General features: G+C 47.2%; 6 protein-coding genes across 6 annotated transcripts; 3 read left to right on the top strand and 3 right to left on the bottom strand.

Annotated features, from left to right (window-relative positions):
- Positions 1-1,377: 1,377 nt before the first annotated feature.
- Positions 1,378-4,298, bottom strand: AGABI2DRAFT_113817 (hypothetical protein; the record flags this gene model as incomplete). The annotated part of the gene is made up of 2 exons (XM_006453993.1): positions 1,378-3,628; positions 3,679-4,298. The coding sequence occupies 2 exons, from the start codon at positions 4,296-4,298 to the stop codon at positions 1,378-1,380; spliced, it is 2,871 nt and encodes a 956-aa protein (XP_006454056.1).
- A 557-nt stretch (positions 4,299-4,855) lies between these two features.
- Positions 4,856-5,649, bottom strand: AGABI2DRAFT_140170 (hypothetical protein; the record flags this gene model as incomplete). The annotated part of the gene is made up of 3 exons (XM_006453992.1): positions 4,856-5,099; positions 5,156-5,340; positions 5,392-5,649. 3 exons carry the CDS (start codon positions 5,647-5,649, stop codon positions 4,856-4,858), a joined length of 687 nt encoding a protein of 228 aa, XP_006454055.1.
- A 240-nt stretch (positions 5,650-5,889) lies between these two features.
- On the top strand, positions 5,890-7,475 carry AGABI2DRAFT_213692 (hypothetical protein). Its single transcript, XM_006453991.1, has 3 exons — positions 5,890-6,025; positions 6,078-6,311; positions 6,366-7,475. Exons 1-3 carry the CDS (start codon positions 5,936-5,938, stop codon positions 7,311-7,313), a joined length of 1,272 nt encoding a protein of 423 aa, XP_006454054.1. The 5' UTR covers positions 5,890-5,935; the 3' UTR covers positions 7,314-7,475.
- Positions 7,476-9,798: 2,323 nt separating this feature from the next.
- On the top strand, positions 9,799-11,095 carry AGABI2DRAFT_213688 (ribonuclease T2). The gene is made up of 6 exons (XM_006453990.1): positions 9,799-10,138; positions 10,191-10,342; positions 10,393-10,448; positions 10,504-10,646; positions 10,708-10,861; positions 10,921-11,095. Exons 1-6 carry the CDS (start codon positions 9,834-9,836, stop codon positions 11,035-11,037), a joined length of 927 nt encoding a protein of 308 aa, XP_006454053.1. The 5' UTR covers positions 9,799-9,833; the 3' UTR covers positions 11,038-11,095.
- Positions 11,096-11,518: 423 nt separating this feature from the next.
- Positions 11,519-13,607, top strand: AGABI2DRAFT_189378 (hypothetical protein). The gene is made up of 4 exons (XM_006453989.1): positions 11,519-11,736; positions 11,795-12,269; positions 12,318-12,806; positions 12,858-13,607. Exons 1-4 carry the CDS (start codon positions 11,593-11,595, stop codon positions 13,283-13,285), a joined length of 1,536 nt encoding a protein of 511 aa, XP_006454052.1. The 5' UTR covers positions 11,519-11,592; the 3' UTR covers positions 13,286-13,607.
- A 725-nt stretch (positions 13,608-14,332) lies between these two features.
- AGABI2DRAFT_61363 (hypothetical protein) lies at positions 14,333-14,684 on the bottom strand (the record flags this gene model as incomplete). Its single annotated transcript, XM_006453988.1, has 2 exons — positions 14,333-14,492; positions 14,545-14,684. 2 exons carry the CDS (start codon positions 14,682-14,684, stop codon positions 14,333-14,335), a joined length of 300 nt encoding a protein of 99 aa, XP_006454051.1.
- Positions 14,685-16,429: the final 1,745 nt, after the last annotated feature.

Raw genomic sequence — 16,429 nt, 5'->3', positions numbered from 1 at the left:
ATAACCCATAACCAGTGGTAACCCATACATTTTCCGATCCACCGACTTGGTTACCGGGGATTTCGACCCCATAACCCATAGGTCAGCCAAACACCATAACCCATACCATTTTATAGTTGAAAACCCATATGTAGACGTGTGAACCTACTATATTTGGAAATAATTACCTTACATAATACTATTTTTGAACACAGATCAAGGGAAAATTTCGACCAAAATCTTTCCCAAATTACGATTACGGTCACTACCCTGAAAAAAGGTCTACAAACCTTTCGACAAATTCATTCCAATTCATTTCGCAGCCATACGTTTGGTGGGGTCACGTGACATAGCGGGCACCATTGATAAGTGAGAGCGTCGAGCGAGCCCGAGGAAATTGAATTAAAGCACTTAATAACTTCTTAGAAAATACACCAATTATCTCCTAACAGTCCATTTGCCAGGCAAACGACAATTTTGTCATAATTCGCCTACCAAACACTACTGGAGGAGCCTCAAAGCCTTACTCCCAGGAGTCCCACTCTAGTCATCGAGATTTTCCCCAAGAAGTGGCCCGAAGCCTTCTATATGACTACCAGAATAGTGTATAACCGATATAAATCAATTATTTTGTCTTTAAAAGGGTAACTTTAATACCCCATAACCTGTGATAACCCATACCCTGGGCTGTCCACCGACAGGTATGGGTTATCACAGGTTCGACTGTACACTGTATATACATCGTGATCATTTGATATCTGATGATCAATCAAGCTTGAAGTTGCCATGATGTACACATGTCCTCTTCGCACTTGAACTACACACAGAGTTTTACTACGTGTGAGTAAATCCTTATCACAATTTTCTTTCTAACACATCGATGAATTGGAAGGGAACAATTTGTTGTCTACGATGATTAACATGTACCTTATTGACTATTCTAACTAAAGATCTCCAAAGCGAATCAGAAGAGACAGTTGAATCATGAATGAATCTTGTACTACGCATTAAGACTACTAAGGAAGGGGAGAGTTGTTTACGCAACAGAGCATCGACAAAAATCATGAAATTCGGGAACAACTAGCAACGCACTGAACCATTGGTTGAAAACAGACGAACATGCTACTAAAACATGAAGCACCAAAAAACATCCAACGGCGACACACGAGTACACTATAGTAGATACTTTAACTTTGTATATAAAAAATAGCAATAAAAAACGAACGGATGGGTTGGTTGGTCGAGGCATAAGGTATGCGAATATATGCAAGAGGCAAGAACAAATAAAAAAAAATAATAGAAAATAAAAAAAAGTTAAAAACCTCCTTTTTTAATCCATACTGTACGACCCTTCGGTCCCTTCCATCTATATGAACTCAATAACAACCTCCTCTCGATCTAATGATCCTGATCACTGGAAGTATCAAAACTGTCCCTGCCAAACTCTAAAAAACTCTCAGCCACCGAAGCAGTCGAATAAGTGCTTCGTGAAAAACTGGCACTATCACTTGAATGTGTCCTATTTATCCGCATGATCGGCCGCAAGTTCAGATTCTCATCGGATACTTCATCGTCATCATCATTATCACTGATGTCTAAAAACGACGGTTTTCTCTGAAGAGAAATCCGACGCGATAGCTTAGTTCCATTATTCATGGCAACTGGTGGTGGCTGCTGGCCACCAACTCGTGTCCTCCGAGAACTGAGAGGTGCAGGCCTTGTTGGAGCTTTAGGAGGTACAGGTGGCAAATGCGGAATACGAGGACTTCTGTTCTGAGAGGACCCACTGCGTATCGAAAAGCTACTGTTCATTGACTGGATTGACGGTGATACTGCGTGACCTTGCCGCTGATGACCGAAATCAATGCCGATTGAAGTTTCGACTCCAGCTTCAAGCGAAGAATTCACGGGGGATTGCGATTGTGCGTGAGTGTTGACGACAACCTCTGCTTTTGCTCGAGGTCGAGGTGGTGGAGGTAGGCTTTGAACTTGTACAGCCAGGGGTTTATTACCGACATCTGAGCCCTTTCTCTGAGGTTGTCTGATACTGGGAGGGAAAACAGAGGCGGTGGGAGTGATGGCTGTAGTAGCTTGTGAAGACGTGTCTGTTACGGATGTGTCAAATTCCGACGTCGCCGACTGTATAGTCTGTTTCGAGGAAACAAACCCAACACTAGACACTCCTGACGCGGTGGAAGGTCTACGGGAGGGTTGATATATTGGTTTTGGTCTAGCTTGAGACGTACGACGTCCAACACTTGTCCCCACTCCATCACCGAACTCAACCATCAAGGATTTCGTGGAAATCTGCGGAGATCTAATAGATTTAGACTCGGAGATGGGCATTGAAAATACGCTCGAAGGAATGATTTCGCTGTCCCTGTCAGAAAATACAGTTGACATCGATGTTGCCCGTGAACGAGCCGGAGATAGAGGGAAGGTCGAAGGCGTTAGCGCGCTCACAGCGGAGGCGTCGTCGAGCTCCGCCTCAACTTTAGCCTGATCTTCAGGAGACATAATCTGTTGAGGCGTATACTCTGAACGGACAGGGCTGAGGAGAGATTGATCATCCCAACATGACACCGACGCAGACATGTCGATTGGCCATGGTTTGAACGGTGAAGCATTCGTGAATATCTCATGATCAGAGCGTACACTGAATAGTGAGCGGGCATCATCTTCATAACTTGGGATGCCAGAAGAAGTTGAAGGTCGGCGAATGCTTGACCCAGAAAAGACCCTCTTTCTAGTAGGCATCACCGACGTTGAGGTGTGATTGAAGTGGTCTCCCCTTCGTTGTTCCGTGGTGGTTGGAACAGGTAACGATGGCACGTTTGCCGCCTGCCTGTTCTTACACCCCAATGAAATGGGAGGGAGACCAAGTCTGTGGTGAGATCTCTGCTTCTTGATGACTTTGGGTGGAGACTCTGCAGCTGACTGCTCCGATACCGACGCAAGTGGTGCACCAGCCGGGAATCGTTGATCGGGCGAAGGGTGTGAATGCGCTCTCAGAAGTTGAGGTGAAGTTATAATATCCAGGGATGGTTTCATACGATGGTTTATTTCGGATTCATAGTCTGGCCTGAGATTGGTGACAAATGACCAGTTGTCTCCGTCCGAGGTTTCCTTGCCTGTGGATCCCCTGCTCAAGGACAGCGACGAATCAAAGGATAGATTTGAGGACGAAAAAGACTGGTTGCAAGCCTGGGAAATGTCAAAGTCGTTCTCAAATGCAGGTTCCTCTAACACCTTTGGAGGAGGAGGTAATTCGAATGTCGGGGGTGCAGTCGGTGGTTGAAAACGCTGGAAGGATGTTTGACGTGAGATCGTTTGTATTCTCATTATGGGTACTGTTGATGGAGGAGATGTATGGCCCGCGGATGAAGGTCGACTAGAGGGGCGAGTGTGAGGATCCAAAGGAACCGAGGCGAGTAATGCTGGGCCGGGTCCCGCGGCTGGTGGGCCTGCTGGAGAAGAAGGGCACCTTGATCTCGGCTTAATATAGCCTTCCTGCAGAGATGGCGGCTTGGGTGAGCTCTGTGTCATGCCCCTGGACCTAGTGGGAGGCCGTGAATTGGGTTGGCTTCGGGTTCCATGGAGTTCGGAGTCGGCTTGCTTGGCATTTTTGTGAAGATTACTCAACGATTTACTTGCGCTAGAATTAGTTATCGTAACCTTACGGTAAAAGCTCGAGCTTACGAAGCGGACAGAGTTTTTTGATGGGAATTTGGATTCTGGGCCCTGAGAGAGTTGGAAGCATGAGAGTCGTGAGGTGAATGTGAATTTGAAGAGGAGGAGGAGGAGGAAGCCCTCGCATAAAAGGAGTGTTTGTCGTGTTTGGACACGTCGAGAAACGAGCTGTTGGAATGAGTAGTGGAGTGACTGTGGACGGCGATTCCGCGAACAGCAAATGGATCTGTATCCGACAACGTTAACAGTGACTGACGTCGTTCGTGGTCGGGGGAAGATACAAGTTCGTTGGAATCTGCAGGAGACAGTGGTAGTGTGGGACTCTGGAGTTGGGAAAGCTGAGCTGGGATTCCACGTCGGACACGAGAAGGAGGGTAGGAGATCAAAGGAGGGGGGTCTTGAATTGCGAGTACTGGGTGTTTCTTGGACTTGAAGCCGATGATAGACGCAAACGAAGGAAAGCCTCTGGCGGGGGATTTGGAGGGAGAGGGGAGAGTGCTGTCGGAGCCATGGTAGCGGTTAGAGGGGAGCGGGGGAAGATAGGGGCGGTTGAGTTCCTGTTTAGAGGACTTGGGGGAGAGCGACCACCAGGTGCGGGGCTGCTGCTCAGCACGGAGAGCAGAGGACATTGGCGTGCAAACGAGGGAGGGAATCGCCAAAAGCGGGAGAGGGGCTCCTTATAGGACCGACATGAGAGAATCCTAGTCCATCACAGAAAACATATTTCGTCGTTGCTGTTGCCCTGATTGGTCAGGTGGAGCTGTCCCACGCGCGTATCTACGCGCCGTCCCTCACACGGCGGACATTTAACTGTCAAGTCGGCATCCGGCCTGGGATGTCAAGTGATCTGTCACCTCACCTGTCATGTTGATTGTCAAGTCGGTCACATATCACGTAATAGCAGAATGCCGTTACAGCCGAAGATTCTGGTGACGGGAACGTGCCCAAATAAGGAAAGACATGCCGTGCGGCATGTGACAAATGTGACGCAGAGTGGGGCCAATGCCGACTTGACAGGTCACTTGACACTAAGGTGACAGATCACTTGACATCCCAGGCCGGATGCCGACTTGACAGTTAAATGTCCGCCGTGTCAGTTTCCAGGTCAATTGCCAGGAACTGACCCCCATTCAGTGGCCCGACGTCCGGTCTATGTAACCATGGAATATTTACAACACATTAGATTCTAGCCAATCGCTGCCCACACATCCTCTGAATCCCTATGCCGCGCCGCCTCACTCGCCCACGGCATGTCGGATCGGTGGTTTCGGGACGCATCTTCCTCCCCGTTGGCCTCAACATCGAACACGAGAGGACGACTCAACTCGTCTTCTCCATCACTCTCGATGTCCAACTCCATTCCAAACCCAGCACGACGGGCAGCATTGATGTCAATCGGCTTGGGTCGAGAGAAGATAGATTGGCCCGATCTCCAGTTCCATTAGCATCCAGTCATTCACGGCTGTTGGAGGAGACTGCCACTCACTGACGCATGACCGAAGCCAGTCTCCCAAACTGAAGCACATTTCGAGCAACTAGAAGCAGGGTATCGAACACTTCTTCTTCCTTGCTCCCGGCTCCGCACTCTGCAAACGCCAGCACCAGAAGAGTCAGCACGCAAAAAGCAGTAAGGATGACGTCCATAATATTAAATGGCGATTTCCAGAATTGCTGTATCCCACATATGAGCCACTCCACGAGTAAATTAGCGAGTATGCGCACCCGTCCAAGAGCCACGAAGCGGATCCCCACTTCCAGAATCATGGCAGTATTGATTATTATTTCCAAAATATAGAAAGCGAGGCCAGGGCACCCATCTGTTAAACTAAGGACGACCGTCGTCACCGAAAGCGCAGCCATTCCAAGGTATAGGAAGATGTAAGTGCGGGAATGAACGAAACGGTTGGCAAGGCCCCTTGCTATCTCCTCGCGAGTGAGAGCATAGATGGATCTCGTCGGTCTGCCATAGGCATGGAACATGTCAGCAGGGTCGGAGGAAGAATGTCAAGAAACGAACGCAGGAATTGTCGGGGAATCAACGTCAAGAGTCGAGTGATGTGGTTCGCCATAGTCTCGGTGATCTGCTGGCTGGGCCATTCACCCACCGGCGGTGTTTCTGCCAGATGTTCCCTCGCCCAATGAGGCTCTGCTCTCACGCACGTGACTCCCCGCTTACACAGTCATACTCGTAGCACCACTGCCACAAGTTCACAACCACCACAACCACCACACTACTTATCACACTCACCTATCATAGTTATTCAAAATGGGTGGCGGAGACTTGAACATGAAAAAGTCTTGGCACCCGCTCCTGTTAAAGAATCAGGAGCGGGTTTGGCTCGAGGAAAAGAAAGCGGTAGGCATCCAGCCTCAGTCATCCCGCAACTCTCGCTAACTCCATCGCATAGCTCGAAGAGAAAAAGAAACTTGACCAGCTTCGAAAGGAAAAGGAGGAAGAGCGTCAGCTACAAGAGCTTCAGCGACTGCAGGAAGAACAAACTGGGAAGAAACGGCAGGAAAAGCTGGAATGGATGTATTCAACGCCAGCGACGGGGAGTAGTCAAAATCCTAACGATCTGGAGGACTATCTACTGGGGAAAAAGAGGGTTGATAAAATGCTCACTGCTGATGAAAATGCCAAGGTGCGTGTCAAACATCTTCGATACTGATACGATTTCCCTTACCTTATAATCTAGTTGGGTGCGTCCCACAGAAACTTTATCGCAGTCCAAAATGCCAACACGGTTCGCGATATTTCGGCCAAGATTCGAGAAGATCCATTGCTCGCCATAAAACAGCAAGAGCAGGCTGCATACCAAGCTCTCCTCGCCAACCCCTTACGCCTGCGGGCAATGCAGGAGAGAAACGGTATCAAGCCAGAGAAAGATAAGAAGGAGCGGAAAAGAGAGAAGGAAGAGCGTAAGAGGCTCAAGGCCGAGCGAAAATATCGTCGTGAAAGGAGTTCACGATCGCTAAGCCCCCACGAGCGAAGACGCTCACGTTCACGAAGCCCTTACGAGTCAAGGCGGTCGCCCAGCCCTTATTCTCGACGGTCGAGGAGTCGCGACAGGGATTACTATCGTCCACCTCCCTATAATGACCGCAGGGATCGACCATCCAGACAGTACAGCCCGGAACCGCGTCGGGCAGGTAATAGCCGCAACATTGAACGCGACGACAGAGGGAGAGATCGCGCGAGGAATCACGGGTCCTCGTCAAGCGCCTATCATCGGAGTAGAAGCCCCCAATACGCCAATGGCAGGCGCGAGAGGAATTCGAGTCCTGCCTTCCGCCCACCACGCCATCATTCAGACCCTATTCCTCCTCTTCGGTCTCGTACACCTCCTCGTCAAGCTAGTACGGCCGAAAAGGATACAAAGACTTCTGCAGAAGAACGAGCTGCGCGCTTGGCCGCTATGACTTCCAACGCCTCAAGCATGCAAGACGAGCGCAAGAAGCGATTGGCAGAGTTATTGGAACAAGAAAAGGCGGAATTAGCAAGGGAGGAAGAGCAACGTGCTAAATCTGCCAAGTCTGGTGGTGTCGGAAAATTCATGAGTGCAGACTACAAGAAGGTGTACAGCGGTGAAGGGGGATTGGAAGACCGTCTCCGGAGAGCTCGGGGTACTTTGGTTGTCGACTAGTATGTTTCTTTTTCGAACTCTTGTGTTACGATCGCATGCGTGCAATTTGTTCGTCACCTCTCTTGTATTATATAGGTCGCCGTTTACCGCTGTAATTTTGCGTACCGTTGGATATATGCGCTCACGTGTGTTAAAGTCTGGTTCTATTTAACTTTCATTCCGACAACCTCTTCTTTCTACTACCCTCGCAATGCCACCACGTCGTGCGCCCTCTGTTCCGTCGGTTGTCTCGCGCGCTCCCAGCCCTGTGTTTGAAGAAGACGATGTGAGCTTCTGGACGTTGGCTAATACTCTGAACTCGATCTCGTTTTCTTTAGACACCATTCTTCGACTCCGTTGACGAGCTTCAGCAACATGCAAGGCACTAGCATTTGTCCCAACGTATATGCTTAAATTATTATCTGACAGGGTATCAACGTACAGGATATACTCAAACTCAAAGTGATTAGGTTCAAACCATTCACCACTATCATTACTTATGTTCGTCTAGTCAGCTGCAATCAACACCATATCAGGAGTCAATATGACAACTCGACGGCAACTTTTGAAAATCAAGGTTTTGACAGAGATCATATACGCAGTAACTTTCGATGGCTGAATAACCTTCACATGCAAATAGGGAATGTCCGAGGCAAAGGTCGAGAAAATTAAGGTCATTACGATGTTCATGCCCTCAACGAAGGGTGTTAATTGTCTTTCATTCATTAGGAAGCTGTCCATAAAATCTTAGTCGGTTACTTCTTTCTTCGTTCTCCTATTGGACTCAGTACCATGATAAAAGGGATCATCGTTTGCCACGGGGGTGGAAATACAGGAACGACGAAGAAGGGTTCACGTTATCAGCACGGGAAGTAAATCTGTTGATGCTATCCTGGGCGGTGAGCTGGGTCTTGGAGCTATGGTTTCTTATCATCAAATGTATTGCGCTTTATTAATCCCGTCATTTTTAGGAGGGCTCATGTCACAGTCAATATCTGAAGGCTAGCACATATGCTGATTTACAGCTACATTTACTAACCTACTACAAAGTTTATGGAGAATTTCGGACAGGAAAGACTCAGTTGGCGCATACAATGAGTGTGGTAACCCAATTGCCCCCTGAACTGGGCGGTGCGGCGGGAAAGGTGAGTTAGTTACTCACTGAATATACTTGATGCCCAGCTGTTCCAAACGTAAGGTTGCATATATTGATACGGAAGGTGAGTGCCTGTTTGGATGCTGTAACAGCTCGTTGGCTATTCAATTTTGATACAACATAAAAGGAACTTTTCGTCCCGATCGCATCAAGGCCATAGCCGATAGGTTTGGTGTCGACGGTGCTGTGGCGCTGGAGAACATTCTCTATGGTCAGTGTTACCGTCTCCAATGATACTTGACTAACGTGCTGTTTCCAGCCCGAGCATTCAATAGTGAACACCAAGTGCATCTTATCGTAACAGTCATTTGACATTCATCTGATCATGATGAACAGATGGAACTCATTAATGAGTGCTCCTTACGCTTCGCCGAGGACAAGGATTACCGACTTTTGGTACTTTTCAGTGCCAAGCTTGTTTGACCCGCTGACCGCTTCAAGATTGTGGACAGTATAATGGCTTTGTTCCGCGTGGACTACTCTGGCAGAGGAGAACTTAGTGAAAGGCAACAAAAAGTAGCTACGCAACTCCTTTTTGTACACATTTTGCTAAAGAATTGGCCCCTAGCTAGCACAGGTTAAGATCCAGAACGCTCCCATTGTGGTTGGAAGTTGATTCGTTGTTTAGATGCTATCCAAACTCACAAAACTTTCCGAAGAGTATAACGTGAGTGCTTGGCCGTAACATTGCTAAAGTTTGCACTTACAGACCACTAGATTGCCATACTTCTCACCAACCAAGTGCAATGTAGTTCTAACCAAATTGTCTCTGCGTAAAGTATCTTATTCACGAACTTTATCCTTGATCAGCGGACCCTGGCGCGACCATGACCTTTGTTGCGGGAGGCGCGTTGAAACCTATTGGTGGGCATATCCTTTCCCATGCTTCTGCTACGCGGCTCTATTTACGCAAAGGTGTGATCCGCGTCTCCTTTCCCGCCTCCTGATCAGGGCAACTTATCAGCCTTTTCCTTTAATAGGTCGTGCAGAGGAACGTGTGGCCAAACTAGTCGATAGCCCTGACAGACCGGAAAGCGAAGCTTCCTACAAATTGGACGAGGGTGGTTGGAATGACGTCTAGATCCTCTTGCAAAACACTCTTTGATCAAGCACGAGTGACTCGGCGAACTGTGATTTTCAGCTAGCGCTCCTACTTTTGTGTATCCCACGTTTGCGTATGAGTTTGCGTGGTAGTCCTCACAGTACAAATAGGGCGCAATTATGAAGAAATGATTGATGCAAACGAACGTTGCTTTGATGATGAGTTACCAACGTGGTCAATTGATCATTGATCGCAATAAGGTTGAGAAGCTATAAGACTTCCGACGATGCTCCAAACTTCCCGCTCTGCTCTTTCCCAGTTCTGCCACTAAACCAGCGAGATCATGAAGGCGCAAAGCACTGCATCCTTTTTGTTCCTGGTCACAAGTTCTTTCGCCAGCTCTGTCCTCGGGAACTGCGATCAAAGCCCCCAGTTCTATCCTAATCTCGCCAAGTGCATCAGCGAGCAATCTTTTTTCTCCTGCGAGAATACCACCACCATCGAAAACACCTGCTGTTCGCCTACACCAGGTGGTCTTGTTCTTTCCACCCAGTTCTGGAGCACATACACAGGCCTTGAAAATAGGGGGCAGAAACTGCCGAAAGATAGTTGGACCCTCCATGGTCTTTGGCCCGATAACTGTGATGGGTGTGTGTCATGGTGTTTGAGCTACGTGATCTTATTAAGAAAATAATTTTAGTTCCTTCGAACAATACTGTGATTTCTCGAGACAGTTTGATCCCGCACCTGATCCAGCCGTCCTACCCAACGGTGTTCCCGTCCCGGTCTACAAGGGACCAGGTGTCGATGTCTTTATCAAACAATTTGGGAAGAACAAACTTCTGGATTACAGTATGTTTAAATTATCACAGACATCGTGTTTTCTGATGGTTCGTCGCAAGTGAACACCTACTGGATCGCCCAGGGCACACCTAACGCGGATTTCTGGGCTCATGAAGTAAGTTATGAATTCGTACATACGGTTTAGAGAAGAATGCTAAGTTCTTTGTTAGTTTTCTAAGCATGCTACATGCACTTCGACTTTTGATGTTGCTTGCTACGGAGAGGACTACCAGAAACATGTTGAAGTGATCGACTTTTTCGAGACTGCCATCAGATTTTTCCAAAATTTCCCTACCTTCAAGCTCCTTGCTGCGTAAATCCCCGTTTTGATTTTTGGAGCCCACATCTGATTCCTCAACGATACTTGCATCCAGCGCAAATATCGTTCCTTCTAACAAGACCATGTACAAGCTCGATGACTTAGAGGCTGCTGTTATATCACAGCTCGGCGCTGTCCCTTACTTTGGATGCACGCATAATGGCACTGTTCTTTCCGAAGTGTGGTACTTTACCCACGTCTTTGGAACTGTAAGTTGTGATTTCGTTCTTGTTACACTGAACAATACTTGATATAATAATCATCCTAGGAACAATTTGGAAGTATCAAGACTATCGAATCAGTCACCCCGTCAAGTTGTAATAGGAGTGGTGATATTTGGTATTATGAACGCACTGCGGATAGTGAACGGGATGTTGAGTTTTAAAAATGCTACCAGCATGGTAGTAATGATACCGTTAATTATTATTATCTGTGGAAACATCACGCATGCGAAACGGTTTAGCCACTCAAGTATCAGCCAGGAAAGTTGGAACAGCGACGTTGAAACATATGAGTCAGGGGGAAAACGGTTATCTTCCTAAAATCATACAGACAACCTCCAATTACCGGTACAATAAAGCTTGATACCGCTGTTTCTACTTGTACAACCTCCAAAGGTGAAAGTGCGTATCACTTCGAAGGATTACTTGGATTTGCTTGGATTGTGGTGAATATAGCCCTGTTGTTGTGATCAGAATACTTTTATGCACAGAACAATATTTCCTTCGATGCCGCTGTGGGCATAGTATCAATCTCGATAGAGTGCAAGCTAATCTAATCAAACCGAGGATGGAAAAAAGGGGATCATTGATTCATCCCCTTCTAGAACCACGTGATGAGTCGCGAGTGATGTTGAATCCAACGCGCTCAAATTAGAACGTTGGAGGCGACTTTCATCGTCATAGAAAACGTATCTTGTCCCCGCCGTGTCCTCGCAGTGATGGTCATCACGGTCGACATCTCAGTTGCTGCGACAGATATTCACTCAAGACGAATTTTAACAGAACTTTCGAAATCCGTATATAAAAGCAAACGGATCGTGGTAGTGACCGGTGCTGGCATTTCTTGTTCTTGTGGCATACCGGCAAGTCGAGTTTCTTTCGAGGGGACAACTTTCTAATATTTGTCCTGGTCGATTCTAGGATGTTCGGTCTTCAAATGGGTTATATGCACTAGTCAAGCAGAAATATCCCGATGTCGTCATGAAAGGGCGGGACTTATTTGACGCGTCGCTGTTTCGCGATCCAATTTCGACTGCTATGTTCTACACTTTTATATCCGAACTCAAACGCTCCATCGACGCTGTTACCCCCTCCCCGACACACCATTTTATCAAGGCTCTAGACGCGAAAAGAAAGCTTTTGCGCTCGTATACACAAAATATCGACGGGCTAGAAGAGAAAGTCGGCCTCCTTGGGACGGGTTCTGAGGCTGCCAAAGCGACGGGGAAAGGGAAAACGAAGCTGAAGACCAAGGATGTTCGCAATATCCAATTGCATGGCGATATACACCGCGTGCGATGTGCCTCCTGCTCAGCCGAGTATCCCTGCACAGAAGAATACTTGAACGCGTTCGGTCAGGGGACGGCTCCTGATTGTCCGGAATGTCTTGTGCGCTGTAAGCGATTCCCCGCATGTTATTTTGACCTTACTAACTTGTAATTAGCTGAAGCTAGAGTTGCGCGGTCAGCCCGGCCCATTGCAGTCGGGAAATTAAGGCCCGCAATCGTCTTGTATGATGAACCTCATCCTCTGGGCGACGATATTGGTATTATTCAAACAGCGGACGCCGCACGAAAGCCTGATTTGCTCATTATCATGGGTACTTCAATGAAGGTGCACGGACTGAAGAAGTTAGTCAAAGACTTTGCCAAGACGGTTCGAGAAAGCGGGACTACAACCAGCACATTGACTTCAAGACCGAAACCTAAGGTGATATTTGTCAATAAGACTGCTCCAGGATCAGAATGGAGTGATGTAATTGACTATCACGTTGTCGGTGAAACGGATGTTTGGGTCTCCAGAGTGCTTGATGACTGGAAAACCAGTAGACCCCAGGATTGGGAGATACAGCAAACGCTCGGTGGAGATACGACCATGGCAAGCCCGTTCAAGGTTGTTAAACCTGGTACAGAGATCGCCAAGAATAAAAAGGGTATGTGAATCATGTCATCGACTCGCAAGTTTTGTCTGAAGAATGCTTTAGCCACTGGGAAGAAGGGTGACCTTCATCGGGATGAGAACAAGTTACCTTTGGAGCAAACGGTGGCCCAACCTCTTTCTCCCAGCAAGCGTCAGCGGGGTGTTCGTCATTATGGCACTGATTCCAGTCCTTCCAAACGCCAGTCAATCGGCCTACCGAAATCACCCAAACATGCATTACCCGCATCAGAGAGGAAGCTTCTATTCACCGAAAGTACGAACCAGACTAAGGCTACCGGGGCCTCAGAGTCAATGGACGTGTCTTTGATAGATTTATCGATGCGAGACATCGAACCGGAAATCACCAAACCTCTCACCAAACGCACTCCGGCTGCTCGTAGGGCCACGACTGCCAAATCAAATACTAGGGCCGCATCGACTGCAAAGCGGCGAACAACGCGGAAGTATGTTGTTGAAGTTGTTATTCCATAATTTGGTTTTTCTGGTTTATATTATCCTTGAGCCTTTTTCCCATTGTTACCGTCGATAGTAGAGTTCTGTACTATGGAACTCTTTCTAGTTAATTCGTTACTCAGAAGGAACCTTGTAAAATATGTTTAGATGTTCAAACGACCGTATCCTGCAGCGCATCTCAGTCGTTGACTTCAAAGTATCAACACCTGAATCATGACTGAACGTTGAGGCACATTGAACCTTGGGACGAGGATGGTGTCTTGAATCATCTTTTCATGTTTAAATTAGTATTTGAATTGACTGCAATTTGCCTGACTGCTCCTTACTGATGCCTGAGCAATAGTGAAATTGACCTGATTAATACTTGAACAAGCCATGAGCAACACATGAACATAGAATGAACGGTAACCGAACATCCCATGAACAACGCATGAACATAGCATGAAAGCGACTGAACGCCTCTTGAACAAAACACGAACAAGCCATGAACATCGCCTGTGAATATGATTTCTCAATATGTCTGAAATTGACCTGAAAATCGCCAGAGATCCTGCGCAGCCACTGTTCGGAAAGTAGAACAATTTTCAGGCTATATTCGAGGCCTCGAACATAGCATGAAAATGCCTGAAAATTTCTATTTACTGAGCGCATGATTGCTGAACTGATTCCTCGTCCTCGTGGGCCACGACTCTTCTCTGTTTACAGCAGACGCCACCTTCAATCCTGCGTTCGATGGATGTCGTAGGAGGTTAAGCATAATTAGTGGTTTGAGTTCTAAAGGTCGAGGCATTTACAAACACCTACATATCAAGTCCTTTTTCTTCGTTCTCCATCAGATCCGCGGATTGGTGTAGTGACAATTTTTCAGCCGAACATGAGTTTCCTGCACGTCGTTTTGTTTCCCTTTTTTACATGGCGAAACAATTCTTTGAAGCCGAAATCGAATTATGCGCCAACGTGCGCAACTAGTCACAAATATTACATTGAATATACTTTTCAGCTGGAACTTTTGTCCAATCAGTATCGTAAAACATTGTGCAAAAAACGCGTATAGAAATCCAACACTCAATCGGTGATGAGCTCAGAAACACTCCAGTCCTCGAAGCTTCCATCTGGAAGATAGCGTCGGATGATGAGCGGTATTTTGCGTTGAGATAGCTCCTTGATTGCTATTTGGAGAGCGTCAGTTTCACCGTCTAATGGGACCAGAACAGGCGCATTCATGCTGTATGAAGTTAGTGTGAATAACATAAGTATCGGCGAAAAACTTGACCAACCTTATTTGCAATGCTCGTGTTCCCAATATTCGCGCCCTTTCGTATTTGGTGAGGTAGGGTGTCGTTACTCTAACCTTGTTTGGTTGCCGTTCGCCAGTTGTTACTGCAACATTTGGTGCAACCTCTTCGCCATTTGCCATAGGTTGGTCCTCTGCACCACTGACACCATTGGCCTGTGTTTCCTCGCCTTCTGCACCTTCACCTTCTTGTTCCTGGCCTAAGATATCATAATTTTCCTCCTGTTGGTCCGACGTTTATTACGTTTGGAGCAGGCGATATATCGAGCGACATACAAATGTCTCTTCCTGATAACTAACGGGTACAAACGTGTTAGTTAGCTTCAAATGTGTTTAGAAGATAGGTGAAACCGACACACCCTCCTCCATAATCGTAATCATCAGCAACTGCTCCACCATCAAATCCGTCGTCAGACATGGTATATTGGGGTGCTTGACGTCAAGATTGTTCGAGGAGACACTGTCAGTGAAGGAGTGGAAACTGAAAGCAGTCAATCAAAAAACGGACTTATTTGGCAACACAAACAATGATGCGCCGCTTCGCTTTGCGCGCCCGCGCCTTGGGACCATTATCATTATCACGTTCTTCATCGTTTGCTCTCTTCACAGTACCAAAACGTGAATACGTCTCTATCCTGCGACTGCGTGTAGGATGACTAGATGGCCATTGTATATTCAAAATCGTATGTGCAGTCGAGGACTCGATATGGCGTTGGAGGAATCATGCTTCGTTCTGAAAGCATTGAACGCCTCTGAGCCGCCACTTCTGTCAGGACAAATTGCGAAGAGTTCTTTCAATCCGAATGACGAATTCCTCTGATGCGCCACTCCCTGGGGAAAAGCTGGACTGACACAGTCGAAGGATCGGAAGGCTCTATGCATGTGGACGATTCACCTGACCAAGGGTTGCTTTCTTGAAAAATGGCGTACTGCTGCATAATATTCTTCAAAATATAATTGGCATATCAAAACGAAAAACACGCGATGGAGGTTGCAGTGTAGCTGTGATTCAACGTCGGAATGGGATCATTGGCACCCAAGTGACTTATCCTACGTAACAATTCTCAAGAGAGGAACTGAATCTCGATGTCTCGGCTGGCCCTCCGCGGGTGCCGAGCGCAGCTTCGAAAGATCTGGCTGGTTCTTCGGTCGCTTGCATCATCGCTCTCGCTTTGCTTTTTTCGGACCCGACATGTCCTTTACGGAAAGAAGGCCTGTGGAAACACTTAGAAGAACTTGGATGTCTAGTACTCATATATACTTTTCTGGATAGCTGTCTGATGTTTGAGTGTTTTCCTTGCGGGTGTTGTCATTTGGGGATAGGCGAACCGTGCAAGCCCTCAAATCGTAGCGTTTCTTTCCCTGCGATAATCAGGCTGGTTGGCTTCGAGGATACTGCTTTGCTTCAATTTTTGGTTGCGCCAACTTTGGAGGGTGCGATGTTGTTCGCCTATATCATGATCCTCCTAAACGTCGGTCCAAAATCGGGCTTTGGCTTCAAACTAGAGGCCTGTCGACGCGATGGTCAGGTTGCTTCTGACATGACAGGAAGCTGGACATTGATAAAGAAGGACTTCTGCCTTTCTTGAGCTAGCCTAGTACGTCGGTGGAAATGTCGTGGTCACGATTAAACGTGTATCCCGATTCGCGTCAGGAACGATGGATCTGCTTGTCTATTTTCTTTCTGTTGCCATTCTTAAAAATGCTCAAAATCTTCACTAATTGGAAATGCGTCGCCCGAACTCTGCGGGACCTGTGTATGTGTCTGCCTTAAGCATCGGATCGCCAACAAAAATGTATAAATGTGGATAAACGACCTACTGCTCTCGAGCTTGCGGTTTTCTCCGGTCTTGGAGTGTCGGTTTTCT

This window comes from Agaricus bisporus, assembly GCF_000300575.1.
Source record: "Agaricus bisporus var. bisporus H97 unplaced genomic scaffold AGABI2scaffold_1, whole genome shotgun sequence".
In the NCBI taxonomy this organism is placed as follows: Eukaryota; Fungi; Basidiomycota; class Agaricomycetes; order Agaricales; family Agaricaceae; genus Agaricus; species Agaricus bisporus.
The sequence above is the reverse complement of the archived record's forward strand: the minus strand, read 5'-3'. Positions and strand labels throughout refer to the sequence as shown.